At 40.0% G+C, this 25,820-nt stretch overlaps 3 protein-coding genes across 3 annotated transcripts in view; 2 read left to right on the forward strand and 1 right to left on the reverse strand.

The window, feature by feature from the left end:
• Positions 1-5,672, reverse strand: part of olfml2bb (olfactomedin-like 2Bb) — a 12,957-nt gene extending 7,285 nt beyond the window's left edge. The window contains exons 1-4 of the mRNA XM_084057975.1: positions 4,777-5,672; positions 2,295-2,567; positions 1,600-1,707; positions 1,174-1,347 (exon numbers count right to left, since the gene is read on the reverse strand). Coding sequence (XP_083914101.1) covers positions 1,174-1,347; positions 1,600-1,707; positions 2,295-2,567; positions 4,777-5,193 — 972 coding nt within the window. The 5' untranslated portion in view covers positions 5,194-5,672. The remainder of the gene's footprint in view (positions 1-1,173; positions 1,348-1,599; positions 1,708-2,294; positions 2,568-4,776) is intronic.
• Positions 5,673-8,950: 3,278 nt separating this feature from the next.
• On the forward strand, positions 8,951-17,740 carry LOC311045446 (mitochondrial fission factor homolog A-like). Its single transcript, XM_084057323.1, has 7 exons — positions 8,951-9,079; positions 9,784-10,011; positions 11,431-11,615; positions 12,123-12,214; positions 12,883-13,056; positions 14,162-14,237; positions 15,032-17,740. The coding sequence occupies exons 2-7, from the start codon at positions 9,789-9,791 to the stop codon at positions 15,161-15,163; spliced, it is 882 nt and encodes a 293-aa protein (XP_083913449.1). The 5' UTR covers positions 8,951-9,079; positions 9,784-9,788; the 3' UTR covers positions 15,164-17,740.
• A 319-nt stretch (positions 17,741-18,059) lies between these two features.
• LOC311045421 (putative flap endonuclease 1 homolog) lies at positions 18,060-25,750 on the forward strand. Its single transcript, XM_084057287.1, has 11 exons — positions 18,060-18,195; positions 19,163-19,235; positions 20,218-20,320; positions 20,832-20,886; positions 21,022-21,083; positions 21,254-21,390; positions 21,563-21,623; positions 21,749-21,880; positions 22,106-22,251; positions 23,786-23,930; positions 24,095-25,750. The coding sequence occupies exons 1-11, from the start codon at positions 18,114-18,116 to the stop codon at positions 24,149-24,151; spliced, it is 1,053 nt and encodes a 350-aa protein (XP_083913413.1). The 5' UTR covers positions 18,060-18,113; the 3' UTR covers positions 24,152-25,750.
• The last annotated feature ends 70 nt before the right edge of the window (positions 25,751-25,820 follow it).

The raw sequence follows: 25,820 nt of genomic DNA on the forward strand, positions 1-25,820 counted from the left end.
CGAGGCGAGGCGAGGCGAGGCGAGGTGAGGCGAGGTTAGGTTAGGTTAGGTTAGGTTAGGTTAGGTTAGGTTTAGTCTGGGAGGCTTCGGCTCAAAGCCTGAACAACAGGGACGCGGCCACTGCGTTCTGATTCAAATCAACAGCCAATGAAGAAAAGGGGGCAGGATCCACATGCAGTGGGTGTTGCATGTAAATAGGAGCGACGGGAAGCAATTTCCCCATGAGAAATTGCGGCCGCCATTGTTGTGTACTGCTGTTTGCCTCTCGTCTGACTTTTTAGACGAGTTGCACAGCTCTCAGACCGGTAAGAGGCATGTCCGCTCAGATTCTGAGCGTAAGTTACATCCCGCCCACAAATACCAGGGCTCTGGCCCAGAAGTTCCTCGCCACTCCCGTTTGTATGCGAGAGCTGGCGAGAACTTCTGGGAATTCAGATTAGATTAGGTTAGGTTAGGTTAGGTTAGGTTAGGTTAGGTTAGGTTAGGTTAGGGTAGGTTAGGGTAGGTTAGGGTAGGTTAGGTTAGGTTAGGTTAGGTTAGGTTAGGTCATTTAAGGTGATATTAGGTGCAAGGATACAGGAGGGGATGGGATGGGGTCAGATGAGATGAGATTCAAGAGATTCAAGGGGGTTTATTTGTGGTATGGTGGCATTATTTATTTTGGTGTGGCATGTTCTGCAGACTGTGCTAACAATAACAGCAACAACAATATAAAACAACAATTTAAAAAAATGCATTTGGATATTCATAATATGCAGTAAAACGTATATACTGTACATAGTACAATATACAACACTCCCAGGGGGTCCGCGGACCCCCACGTAAAAAAAATATATAAACATTTTTTGTGCGCGGCTGGGGTCGAGGGGGGCGTAGCCCCCCGAGACTCTAGTACTGTACATAGTACAATATACAATTTACATGTACAAATTATGTGCATGGGCTTTTTCCTCAAAACAAGCTCTGTTGCAAGAAAAAAGGTATGTTTACAGATTGAAAGCAGTTTTTTATGTTCTTAATAAACTTATTAGGTAAAATTATGTGAGCTGAAGTTGAAGATGAGATGAGATGAGAAGAGATAAGATAAGAGAATCAGGTTAACAGTTTAACAAAAAGACAGATGGGTAGTAAACAGATAAACAGATGTTAAGCTACAGGGGTATATTACTGCACCTGTGTGTTGGTATAGACAGCAGCGCTTTCTTTCTGTCCGGAACGATCCAAATCGCTCAGTTTCTTTTTCTTCTTCTGCTGTACTCGCTTCTCCTTCTCCTTTTCCTTCTCCTTCGCTTTCTCCTTCACTCGTTCTTTCTCCCTCATTCTCTCTGTGAAGTTGCCAGAGAAAGCCTGGAGAGAGCAGAATGACACAGAATGAAGACCAGGCATTAAAGTCAACACTGAACACACGTCAAATCATAGATTATAGACAAGCATTACAGAGCACAATGAAGAGTAGACTAGAGTAGAATGAAACAGAATAGACAAAATCTTTATAATCCCCAGAGGGCAATTTACAAAGATGTTTTCACCCTTTGAGAGCATATCAACGGTTATAATGGGGACATAGATACATGCGTGCGTGCGTGCCTGCGTGTGTACCTTCTCCATGTTGTCTACTCTGGTCAGTAGTTTGGTGGTGACAGAGTGAAGCTTCAGCAAGTCCATTCCATACAGAGAGCCTTCCAGCAGGTCAAGTATGGCAGCGAGCTACAGTACACACACACACACACACACACACACACACACACACACACACACACACACACACACACACACACACACACACACACACACACACACACACACACACACACACACACACACACACACACACACACACACACACTCATCATTTTACATGTGCAAGTTGTTACATAGCACAGCTGTTACCTAGCCTATCTCTAAACCAGTTCAATGTGATCTGTTGTTCTCTGGCCCAGAGCAGCTGAGTTTCCTGGCAACAGTCTCTGACTAACTGGACATCAGCTAGTTGACTGTCTGGCTGACTCAGCATTCAGTTTGTCTCTCACTGAATTCATTGGCTACTGAAAAGTTCAGTAGATAGCTTGGGTATTTTTGCATTTTTTTGGGGGGCGTGTATGTACCTGTAAGTATGCTACTGTACTACTGTACTGCTACCTTGTCCTGTAATCTGTTTTTAACTGCCGTACTGTATTGCTGTATACTGCGCCTACATTTCCCCAACGGGATCAATAAAGGTCTTGACTTATTTTAGGCTACAGTGTGCATGCATGTGAGAGAGAGTTTGTGTGTAGCCTATACTGTGTTCCTACCTTAATATCATCTCTGCCAGCTTCCTGTAGTTTTTTAAACCTGTACTCTCCTTCACAGGGGTTCACAGCTGATGGTGGGGCCAAACACACACACTTTTTGCAGTCCGTTCCCTTGGTGATCGTCTCCACGGTGTAGAAATCCTTGGGAGGCGTGGTGGGGTCATCGTCAAGGATACGGTCGCAGGCAGAGCGTTTGATCGGTCGGACGATACAGCGACACACACAATCAGACCCTGAAGAAATGGTCTTAACCTTGTCATAGTCACCTAGCAACTGGGGGAAGACAATAGGGCATTTATTCACAGCATCTTTCTGTCTCCTCTTAAGACATGCTCAAACATGTTGGAACTAGGTATCTACTTCTGGTCTCAATGTACGCCTCCAAAGCAAATTCTGTTACTGTAAGTACAAATGACTCTTGTCTTGTCAAATAAAATACTTTGTGCTATGTCGGCTTGAAGTGAAAGTAATTCCAAAGTAACAGTAATGATCAGGCTAATGAATCAGATTCCATTCATGATTACAATTATGAAGAAGAAATTAAGAACATTTTAGAGGTTACCTTTTCTTGGAGAACTTATATGGTAACTTTCATGAATCATTTGTTCAAAAGACTCATTAATAATAATAATAATAATGGTACACTTTATTTATATAGCACCTTTCATGACATTAAATGCATCTCTAAGTGCTTTAGAGAGCAAGAATACAATTACAGAAAAAGTACAACTAATTTAACAATAAAGCAAAAAAAGAAAAGCAAAAGCATAAAACAACATTAAAATAAAAGCAACAAAGGCAGTCAATCAGGCAAAACAGTGAGGACATGAATAACAACATAGAGAGTTGTCAACTTCTCCACGAGAAGTTGATGTTTAGTGCAAATATACACAACTGGTTGCTGCTAAAGGAATGACAGAAAGGCAATAATACTGTAAATACTGTGTGTAGAATGCTTTCTGAACAAACATTTGGGTAATTGTTGTTGGCTAAAGTGGTTGGCTCCATTGTGTTGATATATGACCTCATATGGAAGGACAACATACAATCAGGGCTGCAAGTTATCACACCCAGGGCAGTGTACTGTGTGTTACATTACAAAGAATTTACGCTTTGTTTGAGGTTAGATAAAGTACATTAGGGTTCATTATTCAGAATCAAAAGCTAAAGAGCACATTAATCTTATGTAATAAAAAAGGACATGTTTGTTTCAACTGCCGCAGAATGCACCCTGGTCGCCGCCTGATTAAACAGCCTTGTTAGTCTCCTGCAGGGGGGAAGAGAATGCTCATGGCCCAGTATTAACAGCACTCAATGACTGGTGCAAACTGTCCCATTTTTCAACTGAATATTGGAAAAGCCAAGGCGCATATTGTTGACTGACCCTGACCCTCCTAACTTGATTGATGGAGAGGAGGTTGTGGTCATGGGGGAGTTATAAGAGTCATTTTAGACAGTAAGCTCTCCCAGTAGTGGACCAATGTTTGGAAGCCATGCAAGAAGAGACAACCCATTTAACTCTATCAGGAAATGAAACTTTTCTAATATGTTCTTAATATATTCTACAGGACTTTTTGAGTGGCACAAAAAATAGGCTTGGAACAATAATTAAGACATAGAGTATATGGTATTGTATGTCTGATCATGAGCAACAGAGTGACTTAATCTACATATAGCAAATCTACATACAGATGTCTGCCAGTAAGAACAGACAGAATCAGGAACAAATTAACTGATGGTATTGTAGCTTGGTGATTGTCAATCATCTCCACCTATCATCACGCTGATACTGTAGGTGGAGAATTACGCGCCCATTTCTTTGTGCGTAAATTCTGTGCGTAAAAGGCACACAGCCGCAGAAATTAATTAATATTCTAGCACATGTCCAGAGGACAGACGTAAGAAATGTAGTCCAGGCGTCTAGAGGGTTGTCATTGGCGGTGTGTAGATATGCGAACATTTTCAATTTGCCTATGGTTTCATGGTTTATTTCAGTGGTTCTCAACCTTCTCAGGCCGTGGCCCCAAAATAATCCTATTAGAACTGGGCACCCCCCACACTAATAAGCATTTGGAATGTAGGAGCTGAGGCATTCGATTTAGTTTGACTCGGTTCCACAGATAAACATTTTGAAAATAGCAGATGTATAGCCTACAAGCTCACAACGCCTCGCAACTTGTAGATTGGCTATTTTCACAATGTTTCGCCTCTTTCTTATATCTTATGACAATTTGGCCAATGTTTGACCAGTTATTTTGACGATTGCAATGGTCAAAATAACTGATAATCATGATTACCTTTGATGAAGTAATCTTTTTCTTTTCTGTTTTTTTTTTTGTTGAGGTCATTAAAAGGGTCTTAAAAGTCCTTATTTGTCACTTCACTGTCATGTGTGGGGACCCCCCCAAAATCATGCAGGGACCCCCCTGGTGGTCCCGACCCACAAGTTGAGAACCACAAGTTTATTTATAGGCTAACTCACCTGGGTCATTATGTTCTCCTGGTTGTCCACCTCATCCTCCAGGGGTTCTGTGGTCGGCTGCTGCTCTCCCATCCCAGCTTCAGAGCCTCTTTCGGGGTTCATTCCCTCTGCATTAACCCCGACCTGAGCATCGACCCTCCTTGGTGTATTGGTGGCTCCGTGTTGGGTATCTTTCCCTGTAGCCTCGATATGCATATCCTTCCCAATAATACCCCTTCCCTCATTTGTCACGACTTCTTCAGCCACCCTCGGCCGAGTTTGGTGTTTGTTAAAGCCAACATCACGTTCCGTTGCCGGGCTGTCCTGTTCTGTTGCAGTTTTCTCCTGGGTAAACTGCACTTCCACACCACCGAGCACAGAACGCACTCCACTGTCCGAGGCGCAACATAAAACCAACAACCAATATTTACACCACATCCCTACAGGGGCATCCAACGGACAACAGTGAATAGAACTCACTCTTCGCAAATCAGTCAAGATCAACAAACTGACAGTTCAGCAGTCAGGTTTCGCAGAAGCTTGCAGAATGAATGAACTCCGGTTAGCTCAAAACGAAATCAACGTATGCACTCCACACGCACAGCGAAAATATTTGTTGCGCAATTAAAGAGGCCTGTTAATAAATTAACACAAGAAATAATCCAACTTGGCGTTTTAATTCCAGCTCTCTGGACGACTGACGACGATGAATGAACATACGGCATGAGGTTTGGGGTTTAACTTCTACTATGTCATTTTCGACTTCTGTGATTTGTCATTCTCCCCTTGCTCCACGAACAGACATTCATTCAGTCTATTCGAACTAATAAAATCCACGTGTGCTGACTGAGCTCTATAACATTTTTTTCTTCATGAGATAAATTCCCTTATGATAAATAGGACAGTTCTCTACTGCCCAGCCGAAACAGAGAGAGGAGGTTGGGGTGACAAGGAGGGAGCAAAAGAAAAAGTGAGAAGGGTTGGAGGAGGAGGAGGAGGAGGAGGAGGAGGTAGACAAGGAGAGACAGAATGAGATGGAGAAGCACAGAGAAAGCCTGCAGAGGAAAAGGGGGAGGGGGGGATGAGAAAACATGAACAATAGCTAGTTTGTTACTACCATCATGTCAGTAAAAGCAAACCATATTGCATTTAAACAAATGTATGGGTATTATTGAATTGAGAAAGAAAGAGTGATGGAGTGATTAAGAGATGGAAAAGGGAAAGTAGGGGTGTGGTTTATGGTCATAACCACCTCTGGGTAGAAATATTCAACAAGGCCACAGATTATATAACTGGGCCATTCATCAACATTATTAGGCTAAAGCACATGCTTGGACAGCCTGTTAAGCTTTTCCTGGAAGGAAGCTGGTTTGGCAACTTTGGCTTGTGGGGATACTCTTGAAGGTTAACCTACTGTACCCTATGCAGAGGCAAAACTTTGTACTGGCCTTGTGCACTGACGTTTTGCTGTAGAGATGGTAGCAGACCATGGTTTATGAAAACAACGCTTTATTTCGATTCTGTTCTTTTAACGTTTGCCAAACTAATCAGTGGTCGAAACCAACACTGTTCAACTTAAATTGCTGGAAAAGTGGGGGAAATTTGGGTGATTTCCCCTCTGATTTAAATTCTCTATGATCACTTCATTAAATTACCAGTAATCATCAGCTTCATCCATCCTTCTGGTCTCTATTGCATTCTTTCCTAACAGATTAAATACCATAAATATAGGTCTCTGATCTCACAGTAGATGGTGACAAATGCAACCAAAAACACCATGGTGATGGGTTTTATTTTTCTTGGCTCTGCCTTCACCCTTTGTGGGCCACTGGTCCAGTACCAACTACTGTACGCTGTGGTGCCATACCAGAATTTGACTTGGTGTTTGCTGAAATACATGTGGACCTAACACAGATAATGAGCTCTTGAGCTGACTCAAAGCCACGATAAAAAAGGAAAAGGACCACATTCTGTTAAACATGTTACTTAAAAATCCCACGCAGAACCAAAGTAGGCTGTATGACTGCTCTGTCAGTGTAATCATGTTTGCATGGGTGAAAATAATGGTGATGTGAGTGTGGTGTGTCAAAGAACATCTAAACCACAACAGAAAGTAAAATAATCCAGACAAAGTTACTCTAAACATGCATTAGAAGTCCAGTACACAGTGCAAGCAACAAGCTTAATGAAAGTTAAAGCACAAAGGCGTCATGGGCAATATCCCAATGCTATAATGTGTAGAAACCCATTTAAACCCATATAATGAGAGTCGAACCCTGACCTTAACCACACAATGCCCATGTCTAGAATTAGCTATAACCACCTTTAACCTAATGCCTAAACACAACTATGTTTTAACCATATAACGTAACCATAACCTAATACCTAAACATATAGTAACTAACCATATGCCTAAACCTAAACATCTCTAACTTGATGCCTTTTGAATTGAATTGAATTGAATTTTCTGGTAACACTTGCCATGATCCCATGTATATAATGCATTATAAATATTATTATAGTGCATTTATAATCTGCTTATAACACTGTATAATTATAGTTATAAGAACTCATAAATGCTCATAGTGTTTTATATCAATAATCAGAGCACTTTATAAAGCATTTTACAATGACTTATAATAAGTATTACTATAAGTATTATAATACTTCATAATTGCTGGACACTCAGACTTTTTTTTGGCAGGGATCATATTATAATCATCATAGTTGTAATACATACCTTATAATAACCTTATAGTATTATAATCACTGTTGTAATGCAGTGGTCACTGTAAGTGGTCATTGGGTGTATCCTACTTTAATTAAAGTAAAATAAATACTCAAATGTCTGTTAAGTCATCCCTGATTATTTAAGCAATTTAAGTAATTACATCATATAATTACTTAAATTGCTTAAGACTTATAATCACACTGTAATGCATTATAACAGTGATCAATGCATTGTAAATTGATATAATGTATTACAACTACGATAATTATAATGCACTATGATCCTGAAAAAAAGTGTGTGAGTGTGCAGCAATTATGAAGTATTTATGAATTAGTGTTATAAGCATATTATAATGCATTATAATATGGTATGCATAGCGTGTTACCCTGGCATCCCTATTTTTGGCATTATTATTATTGTCAAAAACAGCGAAGATATAGCTGATCTACAATCTCACACAGCTTTGCGATAACACATTGTGAGCTTGTATTTGTGAGCGACTATTTTCTCTATTTTTAAAAGTGGGGCATATTAACAATGTGAAATAGAAAGTTGTCTCTGGACTCATCCGCCACCGAGCCAAACCTAATTCAATAGTGACATCTCCTGGTAGATTCTTGGATCAAACATATGGACTCCTGTCATACTCCAGTCAAAAGGCTATAATTGAATGCTTTGTCTGTGATGTGCTACTATAATGTAGACACGTGAGCCTTCTGCTACTTAAATATGATGAATGTTTTATATGTACAGGTCGGCAATGTTGTGATAATCAATCTGCAGTTTTCTGAGGGAGGATGATGTGTAAAAATAGGGTGCGCTTGTTTTAGAACTCAGGTTGCGCCAACTATGTGGCCTGGACGTTAGTACAATATTAACTCCACCCAAGCGAACAATCCTTGTGAGACAAATCGTACGCACACAGTCACACTACTGTACTGTCTGCAGGAACCGATGCCAGGGTTGCCATGTCCGCTTATTATAAGCGACTTTGGGCTTGTTTAACTTTTTCTGTGAAGTTTGTAAAATTGGTAATGGTAGTTGCGGCCGGGTTGCGGTTTTTGGGGGTGTTTCTAAAGTGCAGTTGCTTATTTGGGCTTGTTTCCTAATGTTGTTCAAAGCAGTGGTTCTTAAACATGTTCACGTCAAGGAGCCCCAAAGTAATACATGTATTTGTCTGCAGACCCCCCATTTGAAAACATTTTATGCCAGGGACACCCATACAAGATTTGTGTTTCAAATGTTTAAAAAATATACCACATTTTTCAATTTTTTTCAAGATTTTATTTGAAAATAGCAGATCTAGTCTACGAGCTCGTTAGCCCTGAAACATGACTGTCATTCCAAGCGTCATGTGAACCATGGCTACGAGCTCGTCAGCTATTTTCAAATAGCCAAGGGCTCGCTTCTTTTGGGCTTGTTCCTCTCGCAAAACCTGGCAACACTTGGCTGGAACTGACAGCTCAGTGTGTGTATATGTGTGTTTACAATTTGGACGGTCGATGCATCCTTAACATTCAGCTGTAGCAGGACGTCGTGTAGCTGCATTTTCATCTAATGACATTTTGCATCCAACAAGATAATAACGTCACGGTAAGTAACGTTAGCGAACCTAAAATATAGCTTTACGATAGCCTTACTGTAGCTACCATGGATAGCCCACACCAATGTCATATGCATAAGACACCGCTCATGGGTTTAATGCAACAACATACAGTACATTAACGTTCCAGACACCATAGCTATGTTATATAATATATCAGTTAAACTTAGTCTTCTATGCATTATCGTGCACGGATAGTCGTGTAATCAATTAAACACAACTGGAACTCAGCTAAACGTTAAACGTTCAATTGGAACTGGCTGCTATCTCCACAACACGATCATCAAGCTTTATCGTTCATTTAAGCCTTAAGGCTTAGATGAAACTTAAAATGAATTATTACCTTAAATTCAAAGTGCTAAATTCTGGATATTTGTGGTTTTAACTGAGGGATGCTGCTTTAACTAAATGTCAAGTAGCAAGTTAAGATTATATTGCAGACCATTGTTCTTACTCTAACTCTAACAGGGAGAGGTCAATCTATATACTATATCATTCTTAGCATTGTTGCAAAACATCTGTCAAAATGGTGGGTTAATAAAGAGTGATTCAAATGTGTGTAAAAGTGTATTTTATATTTTATGTTTATTGGGTTTTTACAGTGGAAAAACATACAGTCTTACATACATTGTGTAATGTGTGTAAGTGTGCATTTAACCCTTTTCATGTGAGGTCCTCTCTTGTCTTGTCACAGGCTGGATGAGTGCCACAACCTTTCCTACCCCGCCCGCTGCGGAGGTGGCGGAGATGAACCGCATCCATTATGAGCTGGAGTACACGGAGGGCATCAGCCAGCGCATGCGGATCCCGGAGACCCTCAAGGTGGCCCCAGAGAATGAACCAGGGGGTCTGCCACCACAGCAGCATCTGGCCCCACACCGCACCGCGTTCATGCACGTGCCTGAGAGGATCTGCATAGCAGGTCAGTAAAGCAGACAGCATGTCAGGAGAGTGGTGTGTGCCAGTGGTTCTCAAACTTTCTCAGGACCCCCACTTTGGTTGGTATGCTAGGCCACGTAACTGTGGGAGTTACAGAGCTGTAAAGGTCCATTTGGCTCCTAACTATCAATAATTTACCTGGGAACTAACTGGAACCGCCCCAAGGGCCCCAGGGGATCCCCGGACCCCAGAGAACCATTAGTGTATGCATGTTGTGAGAAAGAATTTGGCAAGGAAGTGGATGATTATGGTATCTGAGATAATGAGCGCTTTAATAATAATAATAATAACACATACAATTTATATAGCGCTTTTCTAGGTACTCAAAGTCGCTTTACAGAGCAGAATAAAAACAACTTTATTAGAATCAACTTAGAATCAGCTTTATTTGAAATGAAGCAGTATCCTCCTGAGTCCTGATGGAAAATCCCAACAAAAGCTGAGAAGAAGGCATTAACGTCCATTAGGAACTCTCCTAGTGCAAAAGTTCCATACCAGTGGTCTCTTAGTCCATTGACTACGTCTCACTGTATACCTGACATTTCTTCCAACCATTTTCCTAAGTATAAAGTTAGATTTTTGAGGAGGTCACTGGATTCCATTCATTAGGCTCGCAGGGACCTTGAAATTGCTTTTATAATCCAACACGGTGAACTGTATTGTGCCGTTATCCTTTTATTTGTTTTAGTAAAAAAAAAAGTAAAAAAACATAATATTCTCAAACCCCCCATACACGTGCACAATCATGCACGCATGTACAGTATTGTATCTCGCTGCCTACTTGATCCTCACTCAAGTTCTCCATCATTCTCAATCCCTCCCAATCCCATCCTCCCAATACAAAAATAATGGAGAGTATGCACATGCATCACTTTTCCACCGGGACACGCCCCCCCTCATGGAGACTGAGTGGCAAAATATTAAGCAGCATGGACCATTGGAGTTTGGAAGCGCTCGTTGGAAATCACTCAACGGTCCTGCATACCACCCGTTCCTAAATTGCACATAATGCAGGAGGTAGCAGGACATTGCGTTATTGAAAACGAGCGCCTCCAAACTCTGACACTTAGAAAATAATCACCTGCACAGAAATTCTTGACAGAAAGTAGCTCATAACATGTCTATGGTGGATTTTTATGAAACAAAAACTGGGATAAAAAGAGAGAGAATAATTCCAATCCATGTTGGTGAGTTTAACGTTTAATACAATCAGATAGGACTTTTCTTTTGGATGTTTGGGCTGTCAAGGCCAGAAAGTATTTTTTTGACACTCAGTCCCGCATAACCTCCGGGTATGATGATGTCACACGAATAGCCTCTATTGCACCCAGTACACCTGTAAACCTGTGATGTGACAATAAAAAACGTGAGGATAAAAAAATGTCCCTGCCCTCACTTCCAGATTCAGGGGATGATGAGGACCTTCGATACTCTCATCCCAGAGATTTAGACCTCATCCAGTCCACCCCTCCTCTGGACTTGCTGAACATGAAGGCTCCACCCCGCATCCTGACCCTCCAGGAGCAGCCACTAGACTCCCTGGAGACTGAGCAGACCACCCCGTCACACAGCCATGCTAGCCAGGGAGTGAGTGTCAATCTTGGGCGTTCTCTATTCCATTTTTCTCTCGCTGGCTGTGTTGAAACCCGTCTATGGTTGAAACAGATATTCTTAAATGTATCAAATATTACTACTTTTTCAAAATATTCGAGAAGCACATTTTTGTTGTTTGTATTTGTACTTTGTATTTATCAACAAATCAATTAAGCAATTAAGTGTTTTTTTTTATAGTTTGTTGCACATCGTTGTTGTGCAGCTTATCTTGAAATAGGCTATTTTCACTATTTGACATTTTTTGAAACGTTTCACTTCTAATGACACACCCCAAAATAGGGATCAATTAATTTATTAAATGATCAGTAATCGTTTTTTTTAAATGTTATTATAGGTTAAATTGATTAAAGTCCAATACGTGTGTGTATATAGGCCTGTATTTGTGTTACAGTTGCAATTACCTCTCTTTGTCAGGAGAATTAATAAAACGTATGGAATGCAGCTTTAACTCAGCAAGCAAATTGGACATGTCATTTACAGGCCCACTCTCAGCCGCGGTCCCGTAGAGAGCGAAGTGCCAGTGAGAACATGACTGGACGTTTCAATGGCCAGATCAACAGAGCTGAGGCAAGGTAAAAGGCCCTATAACTTGCGAGCACGACTCAAGTCTCAGCGATTAGTCTCTTACCAGGTGCATGACTCAGAAGAGTTCATATAAGCAAAACGATCACCAGCACTCACAAAATGTACATAACTGTAGGTACTTATTTTGATGGGCACGGGCAGCGTGGACATTTGGTGAGTGCTGGTGATATTTTTGCTTAAGGTAAAGACCCTTCCACAGCTTTCTCTGCAGAATTCATCTCTGCTGCTACTGTTCATTACTCACTCATAGTTGATTAAAGTAATACCGTGTAACTTTTTCAATTAAACATTTAGTTTTCATATAGTCTTTCACTCACTGATATATTTGTCACAATAACTATTCCACATAAATGTGTTTTTGACAACTTCTTTAAACACTATTAAACATCATTTTTATTGTGTCGGCTCCTGGCACTGGAAATGTAGCAGAATTGTAAGTATTTATTTATTTTACTGTTAACAAATACAGTTTCTGACGACCTGTTGTTGCATTCCAAAATATCCTTGGGCATTCATTTTTCAACACTTCCATATAGACATTTAACGCGTAATAACAATAACAAACAACGGAGCTACAAGGGATGTTGCTAAAACAGGCTACTAAAATGAATGTTACACAGTACGATTTTAATAATGATTCTCTTTCCTTTCCCAGCGTAACACCATCACCATCAACTGCTCCCCCAGTCCGTGTGTGTCCCCCACTCTGTTCTCCAGAGGACGCCAATGCACACCTGTTCACAGCAGGAGGTTTTCTAACATACGTCCAGTCAACAACGCGCCGGGCCTACCAGCAGGTCATCGAGGTTCTGGATGACAGCCACCGCAGGTGACGTCTCGCCTTTAATCTCCAACGTGTTCCCCTAAGTCAGTGATTCTCAACCTTTTTTAATTTATGCATTATTAGGCCAGTGTTAATTTACTGTAACTCACAAATGGAACCGTAAGAATCCATTTGGTACCATTTGTACACAACAGTTATGTTTGGGTTCATTTGGTTCCTAAATATCAACATCAACTTAAGTTACCTTCAGATAGACATAGTATGAATTGTTTTTTTAAGACTTGTTGCTGTGTATATTATGTGTGCGTATTAGCACAAGGCCCCAGCCCTTAGCCAGTATACATGTAGAATATTTCCATTATTCTATTGCCATGGTCTTTATTTGATAACTTGATCCATCAAGTGAAGGCTATAGGTTTGAGAGGGAAACTTTATATTTAGGCCCATTCTTCATGCATTGTTCCCCATCCTTTGATTAATGCTATGTGACTGCTAACTCACTCTGGCACTTTTGCTCATGGACTACAAGGATATACAAAGCAATGAGAGGTCTGCTTAGGCCTGCCCAGGGTAACTGGTGTTAATGTTTTTTACCAACGATAGGGTTTAGTTCTCACTCCATTCAAAGCAGATTGACTGTAAATATTGTTGATATTCATTACTGTTGATTCTCTACATAGTGAACATACCTGCTATGTGCACATACTACTTATGGATAGATTGTACATGGTACCTGTGAAGGCTGTGCCTATATTGAACGTATATTTTATATGCCCTTTTTACTGGTGATAGAGTGCAAATATTTATGCAAATGGTTCATATTACCTATGCTAACCCAGTCAGTCCGAGTGCAGACGGCATGGCCAGTCTTTTTCTTATCGGTGGTAGAATACACATGATACCTATGCCAAATACATCATGTATACAGTACATCACCGGTCTGGTCTGATTTTAAGTCACTGTCTTTTATATTGTTATGCTATTTTAATTAGTGGTACCCAACCCTGCCACTTATTCTGTACTTGTTCTCTACCCATACCTGTATCTTTGTTTCTTCAGTGCTGCTATGATGCTAAAGGTCTATCTATCTTAAAATTGTAAAGTTACAGTATACTCTCCATAGTCCATACTGACGTGTTTTTGTCTGCAGGACCCACCTGGAGCTGGCCCTGGACATGACCACTGATGATTCAGGTTTAGTGGATGCTTCCTCGCTTCGACGACAGGTAATCCCCTCTAACTAGAAGAATATAAAAAGTGCCGTGCCCACAGCTACCCTCTCATCTTACAGATCTTATTGAAGTGTTATTCTTGTTTTCTGTGATTGCCAGACTGCTTGACTCCTGTCAAGTAGTCACTGGTAGTTTTTGAGTTAATAAAGGGAAATTATTCCCATTTTGAAATAAAATCCCGCTGTTCTGATATGAGGTTGTGTATGTAGTGTGAATCTCGGGTTCAAAATCGAAAAGGCATGGCTTCATGTGGATCTTTGTGACCTCATGTGAACACACTGTCTAGCATATCTGTGACGTACAACTCCAAATTTGGACAAGGTTGCAGCCCAATCAGAGCCTCATTGATGTTATATTTTATAAGATTAAAGTTAAGATTGATATGTATTAGGCTGCGGACCCCCATCGGAAAAGAGTTTGTGCCAGGGACTCCCAGAACAGAAGATTTGTATTAAATTATTCCTAAATTATTCAATTTTTTTCTGGAATATAGAATATCTTGGAATAATTTAGACATTTTTGCCGACAAATATAAATAGCCAATCTACAATCTCACTACATGTTGCATCGGGCCACTTTGTGAGCTTGTAGATCTGCTAATTTTGAATTGCCGAAGTATACAATGGGTTAATTTCTTGGTTAAACAGTGGTTAGATGATGTGATGCTATTGATCCCCTTGTACCCCTGAGAACCCCATGATGTACTCACATCAGAACAATGGGATATATTAGTTTCAAAATCCCTTTAAGAAATGACTGATTCCCGTCTTGGTGACTGGTTTGTTCAGATTGTGAAGCTGAACCGCCGTCTGCAGCTGCTGGAGGAAGAAAACAAAGAGCGCTCCAAGCGAGAGGTGATCCTGTACTCCGCTACGGTGGCCTTCTGGCTCGTCAACACCTGGATCTGGTTCCGTCGCTAACGTGGACCCAGGCTGAGTTTCCCCAAAACATTGATGCTCTCATTTATACGTCATTCAGCTTGAAATGTTCACAAGGCTGAAAGAGGTGAACTTCATGGTGTGCTGCTTGTTGTCAGTTGTCTTGGTGAATAGAAACAGGATTTGCAACCGAGTCATCAGTTTGTAGTTCCAAGAGAGTTAGAAAAAAACATTTTACACTACAAGGGGAGTGAGGAATTGCTTAACCATTTTCAACCTTCTAAAATGTTCAAAACATTTCAAAAATAGCTGATCTGCAAGCTCACGACATGTTACAATGCATCGTGCTGTGAGCTTGTGGATCGGCTATTTTCATTGTACGGTGAAGTAAATGGGCTTAAGTGGTTAAGCAACAGATGCTTTGAGGAATCCAAACCAGTTTGATTTCCTTTTCTGTCCCTGCCTCACTCTATTAATGTCTTACACCTCAAAACTACTGACCACTTCACTTCTGGTATTGTATGTTATTATAAGCTCCACAATGCCATCAAAGGCTGTCCAGGCATATTTTAAGTCCTCAAAACCCTTTAGCACTGTCCCGCAGGCAGGCATCAGACCTCAGTCCTCAATTCCTCCTCGTATGTAGATATCTCCGTCTACACAGCCATGCCAGGCTGGAGGCTGGAAGCTGGAAGCTTCGCTTCTTCATGGGGGCACACCTGCTCCACTGGTTATTCCCTTGATCTCCAAGTTCCCCAGTAATGATATTCTTGTAGGCCCTTTGTTAGAGCAAATAGTGAATAACAATGTAGAATTGAATGACTACAACTACATTCAGCTTTACTGAAGGAATGATATGTTTATTTGAGCCAGAATACAGTGATGAGGAACTACACTGAAGACAGCAGTGAGCTTATTAGGCAGCTACCTGCCTGCTAGTCAGAGGCACAGTGCTTCACATTGGTTTGTAGAAAATCACCCATCCCTTTGTGTTTAAGTCAATGTTTACTTTCAAGGATTGTGCGCATGCACACGGGCATACCATCAGGAAAGCATTTGTGCACACAAAGATAATATTCTACCTTCCACAATCAAGAGGAACGAGGTACACAAAAGACAAATTCTCCCACAATTCTACACACACATTCCAGTTCACATAATCTCCACACACAGCTACTGTACCTATGATTTTTATACTTGTTGTAAGGACATACAATTTTGTATAATTCATTACATCCTAAGCTGTTACCCTCACCTCCTCAACCACACACTAATTCTACGATTTAAAGAGGACTAGCAAATATATCATAATGGTCTTGCTGCTGTGCATGCCAACACACAACATGAGGTTGGATAGTGTCAAGACTCATGCCTTTGATTTCACTGAATATACATTTTTACGGCCCATATGACCTCAAGATCAAACCATTTCAAGAAAGCAGTGAGAATGGATAATGTCTGGACTGGAAAATTCAAGGCCTTTTCCTTAACAGAGCAATCTTGTTGGTGTGTGGTCGTGTGTGTGGCGTATTGTCAGATTAGGAATAAACCATCCAAAAAAAGACCTTTCAAAAAACAATTTAATACTTTTTTTGAGCCCTTTAAAAAAAAAATAAGACTATTGAATTTAGGATTATATAACACTTTACGATCCTGTGAAGTGTGGACACCCTGTGTCGAAAACATAGTTGGTTGGAGACCTGTGTTGCATGTCATCCCCCTCTCTGCTCTTAGTTTATCGTATTGAAAATACATAAAAAAAATAACAAGAAGGATCACAGATATAGAATGTACTTTCCTGTGTGCTTACCACCTTACTAAAGAATATCAATGTTGTGTGAAAGTGATGTGTGTTGTGTGGCTAAGAGAGATCTGATTTCATGTTTGTAGATAGAACTGAGTTCTAAATATTTGGGACACAATCCAGATGCATACTGCCAGTTGTAAAAGTACTGTGATCCATACTGCCAGGTGTAAAGGGGGCCATAGTAACAGAACCAAGACTCAGATCTCTCTTGACTAGTTTTTGAGCATGGTTCTGCAGTTTTATCAAAAACGACCATTTATTCTTAAAAGTGTCAAAGTCCATAACGTGACAGTCAAGAGTTGCCATAGCATTTGTCCTGAATGTTAATTTAAAGTGGCAGTCACATGCCTACTGGGTCGGAAAATGTTTACACCCATTGTCAGTTTGATTAAAATAATAGTAAGGACAGAAAGAGCATATCCATCCACTTCATAGTTTGATCAATGTTATGTGTTTTTCATTATATATTTGGTAACAAACACCCCATACGAGTCAGTGCATGAACTGTGTTTATTTGTTATGCTGTGACAGAAATCGTAGCCCTACTATTTATATGATGTGTCATTTTGATCTCTGTATATGAAACAAATCATTATTTTTTATTAATGCAATAACAGAATATCATGGAGATTTATTTATTAGTGGTGATGAGGGTGAATTCTACAAAGAAATGTTAGAATGATGTGGTTGGTGTCCTTTACTTATTAAGCACTATCTATAAAGCTGGACTAAGTTATTTATTTTTTGTAATGTATGAATACATTCATTGTTTGTAAATATTTTGCTGTATTTAAATAAATTATGGATGTTGATCTCTATGTGAATGTGTTTACTTATCTTGTTCAGTGATGCCCTCTATTGGCCTGATAATGTAAATACAACAACACAACTTTCCGTGTACCCACAGTTATACCGAAATGATGAACCATTGAATTATGTAACCATGGTAAAATATTTAAATGTAAATGGATCATCCTACCATACCTAAACGTTATTTTACTGGTCATTGCATCATAATTGTGCTGGTGGAATGTTCTCAATTTAAAGTCAACGGATAATAAACGGTACATGCGTCGAAACATGCCACGTTTGCACAGCAACCTTACTGAATTCGGTAGGTTGCCGATTTCGGTGTAACCGCAGCATCATTTAAAAGGCACCAACGGTGCATGCTAACTCGTTACAATGGGGATATCTAAACTGGCCGATTTGATTCGCATTGACGCCCCCGGCGCTGTAACCCATAAAGACATTAGTGACTACACAGGTAACGTTCCTGACATTGTAATAACGGTCATCCACCGCAGGTTTGATTAGTTGAAACCAGTGATTGCTTGTAATCGTACCTAGCATAGCATCTATGATGCTGCTATCAGGAGTGGTGTAACTAAGTACATTTACTCAAGTACTGTACTGTACTGAAGTACAGTTTTGAGGTACTTTTACTTCTACTCCACTACATCTCAGAGGCAAATATATATATATAATACTTTTACTCCACTACAATTATATGAAAACTTTAGTTAATAGTTACTTTGTAGATTTTGATTATTATACAAAACAGGCATAAACCACTTCAGGCAATACATACTTATATGCATTAGGCTAAGTATAGCCTAATATTTTCAAAGCATTTTTATACAATTGGAAACTTGTGAAATGGGTCATTCTGCAAAATGAGTACTTTTGCTTTCAGTACTTAAGTATATTTTAATGCAAATACTTTTGTACTTTTACTAAAGTAAATTTTGAATACCGGACTTTTATTTCTAACAGAGTATTTCTACATTGTGGTATTGGTACTTTTACTTAAGTACAAAATGTGAGTACTTCTTCCACCACTGATAGCATCTATGATGCTTGGTATCATGAATATGCTTGCTATTCATGTGTGCAATCATAACTCAATGGGTGCATGGTCAAATTTGTATTTCACAAAGAAGGATTAGAAAATTAGCCAGATAATTGTGAAAAGGATTACGTATCCTTGCAGCCGTATCATCCAGCCCACCCAGGTACCACCCTGGTGGCATCTATCTATCCCTCCCAGCCCATAATTATCAGTCATCATGAAGTTATGTGACTTTAATTGGACAGTGGGTCCAGAGGTTTTTGCACAAAATGAATCATATATCATATTATTGCCTTGATTTTGTTGTGTGAAACCTGCTCGTGAGTTATGTTTTGTTTTATGACAAAACGTGTGTTTTTTTTGTTTCTATTGCATCCAACAGGAAAAGTAATTGCACTAGATACCTCTATTGTTATGAATCAGTTCCGTTCTGCAGTGCCACAGCTCAATTTAAGGTGAGATATAGTGTCCTTTGATTTAATCATAACTAGGCCTAATTGTTTGGTGGCGGTTACATGGGTATAAGATTGAATTTAGTTTAGTTATGTTTAGTTCAAAATGATGAATTTATTTATATCGCACATATCCAGACAGTCACAAAGTGCTTTACAGAGCAGGATAAAAGGAACAACATGATAAAACTTTGGATAAAAACTACTACAGACTACTAAAACAAGTGGCACAAAATGTACATTAAACCCATAGGCTACAGATGTACTCAAATAAAACAAAGTGGCAGGAAAATGTAAGAAAAGGCCTTAACATAGAGATGGGTTTTCAGAAGAGTTTTAAAAGATGACACTGATTTCGCACATCTTAGGTCAACAGGTAGGGCGTTCCAAAGCTTAGGGGCCCGGACTGCAAAAGCCCTGCCACCCTTTTTGATGAGCTGGGGTGTGGGGGTCTCCAGGAGGCCCTTATCTGCGGATCTGAGGCTTCGTACAGGCTTGTCTGATTTTGACTCATTTAGTTGTAGAAAATGATTTGCCATCCAGCCCTTTATATCGGAGAGACATGATAAGCGAATGGTCAGATTTCCTGTAGCACCGGGTTGTAGTGGGATGTATAGTTGTGTTTCATTTGCATAGCAGTGAAACGGAATGTGGTGTTTGCGGATAATATTGCCAAGGGGGATGGAGAACAGGAGGGGGCCTAGTATATATATAAAATGTTGAAATAATTTGACTTTGATCACTTTAACTGTGCCACCAAGTGTATGTTTCTTTCATGTACTTTATGTGAGTTAACCACTTTCAACCTGATGTTCCTCTTTTGGGTATGTCATTATAGGCTAACATGTAAATGTTTTTTCTTCTCTTTTTTCCTCCAAAAATTGTGAAAATAGCAGATCTACAAGTACATAGGCTATTTTCGCTATTCATCACAATGTTTAAGTGGTTGAGATAAGATCATTTATCATTATTTTCTTCTATCTAGCCTGCTGACAGGCCTATTTTTTCGCACACTGACATTCCTGGAACATGACATAAAGCCAGTGTTTGTGTTCGATGGGAAGCCTCCTGGGGAGAAAAGAGCTGTTGTAAGTGCCTTGATTGTCTTTCATAAATTTGATCCTAGTCATGCTTTGTCATGTAATATTGGGCGATATGGACGGAATCAAATCACAATATTTTTTTACCAAATACCTCAATATTAATATTGTGATGATATTGTGGGTATTGTATGACTATTGGTGCTTTCACAAAATATTTACACAATGATATTTGTGATAAATAATCATCAGTAATGCATATATACTGTAGAACAGACAGGTAAATTCAGATTACAACACTTAACTGTAATGCAGCCTATAAAACTAGGAAAAGACAACACTTATGCCATATTACAATATTATGATATCCAAAATCCCAAACAATATTTCATCTCTTATGATATTGATATATTGTCCTGTGCTACTTTCACGTTGGTAACTGAAATGTAGTTCAAACAAAAAAAATAGTTGCTGGAACCAATGCAGCATGGCTACGAGGCCATGGTGCAACAAAGTAGAATTGTGAAATTGTGTTCTTTGTGTTGTGTTTGTGCTGCAGTTGGAAAAAAGAGCTGAAGTAGCTGGATGGAGCTCCCCCAAACGCACAGGCGAAGGTTAGACGACTGAGCTCAAATAATTGTATTACCTTTTCACCTTGGAGAATTCCAAGACAGATTTGATAACATCAGTGGTTGACATGGAAGTCACTATCCAAGAGAGATTCTTGACAATGTCCTGTCTTCCTGCAGCGTCCCCTCAGACAAAAGACTGCCTACACCTTCTGAAACTTCTAGGGGTTCCAATCATTCAGGTCTGTCTACCCTCCTGCCATAGCAGCACTAAAGTAACCTGGGCATTTGTCGTCTCTCTCCGTGCCCATATTATTTTCACTGTAGCTCCGTCTCCTTGTATTTTTAGTATATCTTATACAGTATGTCTTTCTCTCTCTGTGTTGTTCTGTTGGTTCTTCTTTCACTCCAGGCTCCAGGGGAGGGCGAGGCGATGTGTGCCCAGCTGGTGAAAGAGGGAACAGTTGATGCAGTGGCGTCTGAGGACATGGACACCTTGCCGTTCGGAGGGAACATACTCATCCGTCAATTAAATGCCAAGAGAGACAGGTATAAACCAGTGTTCTTGATAGATTGCTTAAAGATGTATTTTTAGTGTGCTAGTGCTCGACTCAAATGCATGACATTGATTTAGTATTTGTTATTACAGGGCAGTTGTGTTTAGAGTTTAATGAAGAAATAGTCACCGTCATTCGCTGAGTCACATCTCTCTTTTTGACAGTGATGTCGTTGAATATTCCCTACCCAAGATGTTAGACATTCTGAAAATTACGCACAAGGAGGTAAGACTGTAATATTAACACAGAGTCAGTTTTTCTGTTCAGATTAAACTGTGAAAACATTAACCTTGGGTGATGACACCACCACTCAGGGTTACTTGATGTCTTTCCTATAACCTCTCCGCCAGTTTGTGGACCTGTGTATTTTGCTGGGTTGTGATTACTGTGACAAGATCGCCGGTTTGGGTCCCAGGAGAGCTCTGGCCCTCATCCAGCAGCACCGCACCATAGAGAATGTAATCTTACACATCAACAGAAAGGTACCACGTTTTCTGCCACCAGAGCTCTTGTTGTCTGTGTTTTTTTAACTTCATAATGTTCTAGTATTCAAATTCAGAAAGCGGTTTCCATCAATTGTGAAATTTAGTACGCGCCTGTATACAGCAAAATCCTCAGTGTTAATTTAACTCAGAGTGTAAAGGTCTGAGTTAAATTTACACTCAGGATTGTTCAGTGTAGATAAGTACATCTTAATTGTCTTTCAGACGCATCCTGTGCCGCATTTCTGGCAGTATCAAGAAGCAAGGAAGTTATTCTTGGATGCTCCACAAGCTGTGGCCCCTATTCTGGAGTGGACTGAACCAGACGAAGAGGCCTTGGTCCAGTTCCTCTGCCACACAAAACATGTTAAGTAGGTACTACTGATGTGTACATGATAGTGTATTCTCTGAGGTAGAGGGCAGAGTTCTAGTGCTAGTAGTTGCTTTCACGTGGACCAAAATCAAGTTTGTTAACAAAATCTATGCGTCTTTCGACTATTGGGTTTAGATTTGACATATTTGCCACTATAGTCTACTACAACAAACGATGCACTTCCATTTGTTTACAATTTAGAATTTAAAAGACACTCTTATCCAGAGCAACTTAAAAATTGCAAGATAAGTAGTATGAACGCTAGTAAACCAACCGCAGGGTAAGCCGTCAAGTAAATAGAGTGCCAAGAAAAAAGTGCTACAAAGTAACTAGCATAGCACGTAAACATCAAACCTCTTAAGGTTTAAGGTTTAAGGTCTGAGTAACCTGCTGTCTAAACAACAAACTTAGAATATGTGGATAAGCAGCAAACGTATACATCCATGTAAAAACATACATAGCATATGTGAACAAGTAAACAACATACATCTGGATAACATGACAATCATTTACAGTAAATTAACAGGCAATAAATACTGAAAGAAATTAGGAGTGCTAGGAGGTGAGGTATGTCTGAAGAGATGCGTTTTCTCACTGCAACAGAAGATAGGGAGTGAGTCTGCAGTGCAGTCCTGAGGGAGGGGGGGGGCAGTCCACAGCGGGCAGCCATAGCTGAATTGAATGGGTAGAGACACGCCAGGGAAGCAGAAGGTCACAGGTTCGATTCCCAGCCCCGGCAATATGTCGAGGTGTCCCTGAGCAACACACTTAAACCCTGACTGCTTCCCCCCTAAGCTCATTTGAGAAGCACTCAGCTGGGTGAAGCTGAAAACTGATTTCCCTCGTGGGATGAAGTAGGTCTTATTATTATTACAGCTTTGTAGCCAGGAGGGACAATAGTATGTTCCTTCAATTCAACTGAACTAAAAAGATTATGTGTGAAAGCACCATTAGGCAACTAAAATGAGTTCTGATTGCCAGCAGGAAACAGAGCTCTGCAGTCAGTATTATAATGAGACACTGGGAGTCAGACAGCTAATAGATGGATTTAATCATGCCAAGGATATGCATGCACAAGTCATTACCATGGTGATAAACAAATGAAATGCATGACCATGTGCGTGACCAAGGTTAGTATATGTAAATCATATCCTCCATATCCATATACTGTAGTCAAAACCTACATACTGTATAAAAACAGTGCTACATGTTATTATTACTGCCATGCCAAAGTGGTGACTTGAAGACTATCAGTCAGGTATCTTGAGAATGTTGCTGACGAGGAAATAGATTTGATTAGATAAAGGTTTTATTTAAGGGAAGTACAGTAACACTCAGGAGCTACGTATTTAGACTAACCGACATATGCTGACATGGCAAGGTGACTCAACATTCCGTAGTAAATCATAAAAGATAGTAATTTCCACTGCTACATTAAGTTAAACCTCCACTTTGTGGTTGTGGGTGCCTTTCAAAGACCACAGGGATGTCAGTGTGTGAATTTATGCATTTGTTGTGGTTTTTATTTTTAGGGAACCCAGAGTTCGTGGACGAATGGAGAAGTTCCGTCAGACACGGGAAAAGAAACGTGCAGACAGAGAAGAGGACCGGGCAGCAGGACGTTCCAGACAGACTCGCATGGAAGACTTCTTCCGTGTTACAAGGAAGAGGCAACAGGTGACATAACCTTGAAGTTGTTCTTTTCTCCTTGCAGCATTCAATGCTATTTGAATTTGCTCCAGGGCAGAAAACCTGGACTTAAGTGAGGCACTGGGAAATAATTGTGCCGTTGCATTAAAATGTGGCAGGTTTTCATATCTAAATGGCCTCTTCTCTTGTAGGTGCCTGATGCTCTCGATCCAGTGAGCAGCAAAGGAAAGAAGGCAAAGAGAAAATAATGCAACCTAATGGAGCGTAGCAGTGTTGCTTTTTTATTTTGGTTTACTTCAATAGAGCCTTTTCACAGCAGACATTTTGACGGGTAAACACAGCTAATGTTAACAGCATTAATTGTGGGTATGTTTCATTGCATAGTTGCTGTGTGCCACCAGCATGGACAGCTCCTGTACAGTTAACTTCAATGCTGGTACACATCCCCTAATTAAAACACACCCACAGTTAATGTTATTATCTTAAGCATTTACCCATCAAACTGTCTGCTGTGTAAAAGGTCCATTCCGCACTGGAGTGCTTCTATACTGAGAATAATGGTCTGATCCTGCCTTTTTATTGTACTTTCCACATCTATTGAACTGACTGAGTAATTATTGCATCCATGTCATTGAAAATCGTCAAGCTGATCTCATCCTCCTGCGGAGGCAGTAAGCAGCAATGAAAGGGAACAGAGTGATCTCTGTGTGAGAGGCCTTTCGCTTTTCCCCTCTGCCAGGATGGCATACAAGGGATGTCTCATTACAACATATTCATTGGACACCTGTTGTGTTAACGGTGCCAAATTTAGGGCCAAAGACTACATAATGGTATTATGTATACACAAAGTAACATGTTTAAACTTTGATTATGTTTATACATTTTTGTATGACAATTACTAAGTTGGTGAAAAAAACAACAAAAAAAAAACACATGGTCAAACTATAATGAATACATCAATACAAATAAATGTATTTTTTAAATTCAATTCATGTTTGTTTATTTGGTTGTTTGGCTTGTATGGTGCAAAATGGTCCTGGGCATAGTTGAGTACAATTATACATGATGAGTGTACTGTTATTTCATCCTAATAACTTCACTGGGGAAGGCTTTCACGGAAAATAGCAGATCGACAAGCTGCGACTCATTGTGAGCTTGTCGATTGGAAATTTTCAGAGAAAGTTTTCCCCACAATATAACAGAAAACAGAAAGACACCAGTTTAGAGCCCTGAAGGACTCTGGTCACTCATATGGGGTTTAAGTGGTTAACCACACCCAAATCATTTGATTTTGCACAAATAAATACATATCCCTGTAACAAAATTGAGAAGGCATATTTCATGTACTGAGGAATGCGGCTGTCATTCCAATTCGATAGGTGGCGACGATGGTGCTGCTGATGGCTGGTATTTCCTATTTTCTGCATAAAAGAAGTGATTTGTCACTGCCTGACAGTGGTTGCGTCAGATGGCCCACAGCTGGCCACAAGACGACCGGAAGTGAAGTGATTTCCCCCCCCCCCCTTCGTCGAAATAAAAGTACATTTGGATTTTTCTTTTCATTCGTAAATGGTGTGTACAAAAGATCAAACTTTACAGGTTGTCTTTAAAGCCAGACCGCTATTACACAATCTCAGAAGTTACTCAGGGGGAGCATTAGATTGGATTTACATCTCCAAAACCAGTGGTGGAAGAAGACAAGAAGTACTCACATTTTGCACCTAAGTAAAAGTACGAATACCTCAATATAGAACAAATTCACAAATGTTACAAATAAAAGTCTGGTATTCAAAATACAAAAAGTAACTAGTATCTAAAGTTTTCAAGTAATTGTAGTGGAGTAAAAAGTACAATATTTGCCTCTGAGATGTAGTGGAGTAGAAGTAAAAGTATTGAAAATTGGAAACACTCCAGTTA

This window comes from Gymnoscopelus microlampas (assembly GCF_963454915.1).
Source record: "Gymnoscopelus microlampas genome assembly, chromosome: 5".
Classification (NCBI taxonomy): domain Eukaryota; kingdom Metazoa; phylum Chordata; class Actinopteri; order Myctophiformes; family Myctophidae; genus Gymnoscopelus; species Gymnoscopelus microlampas.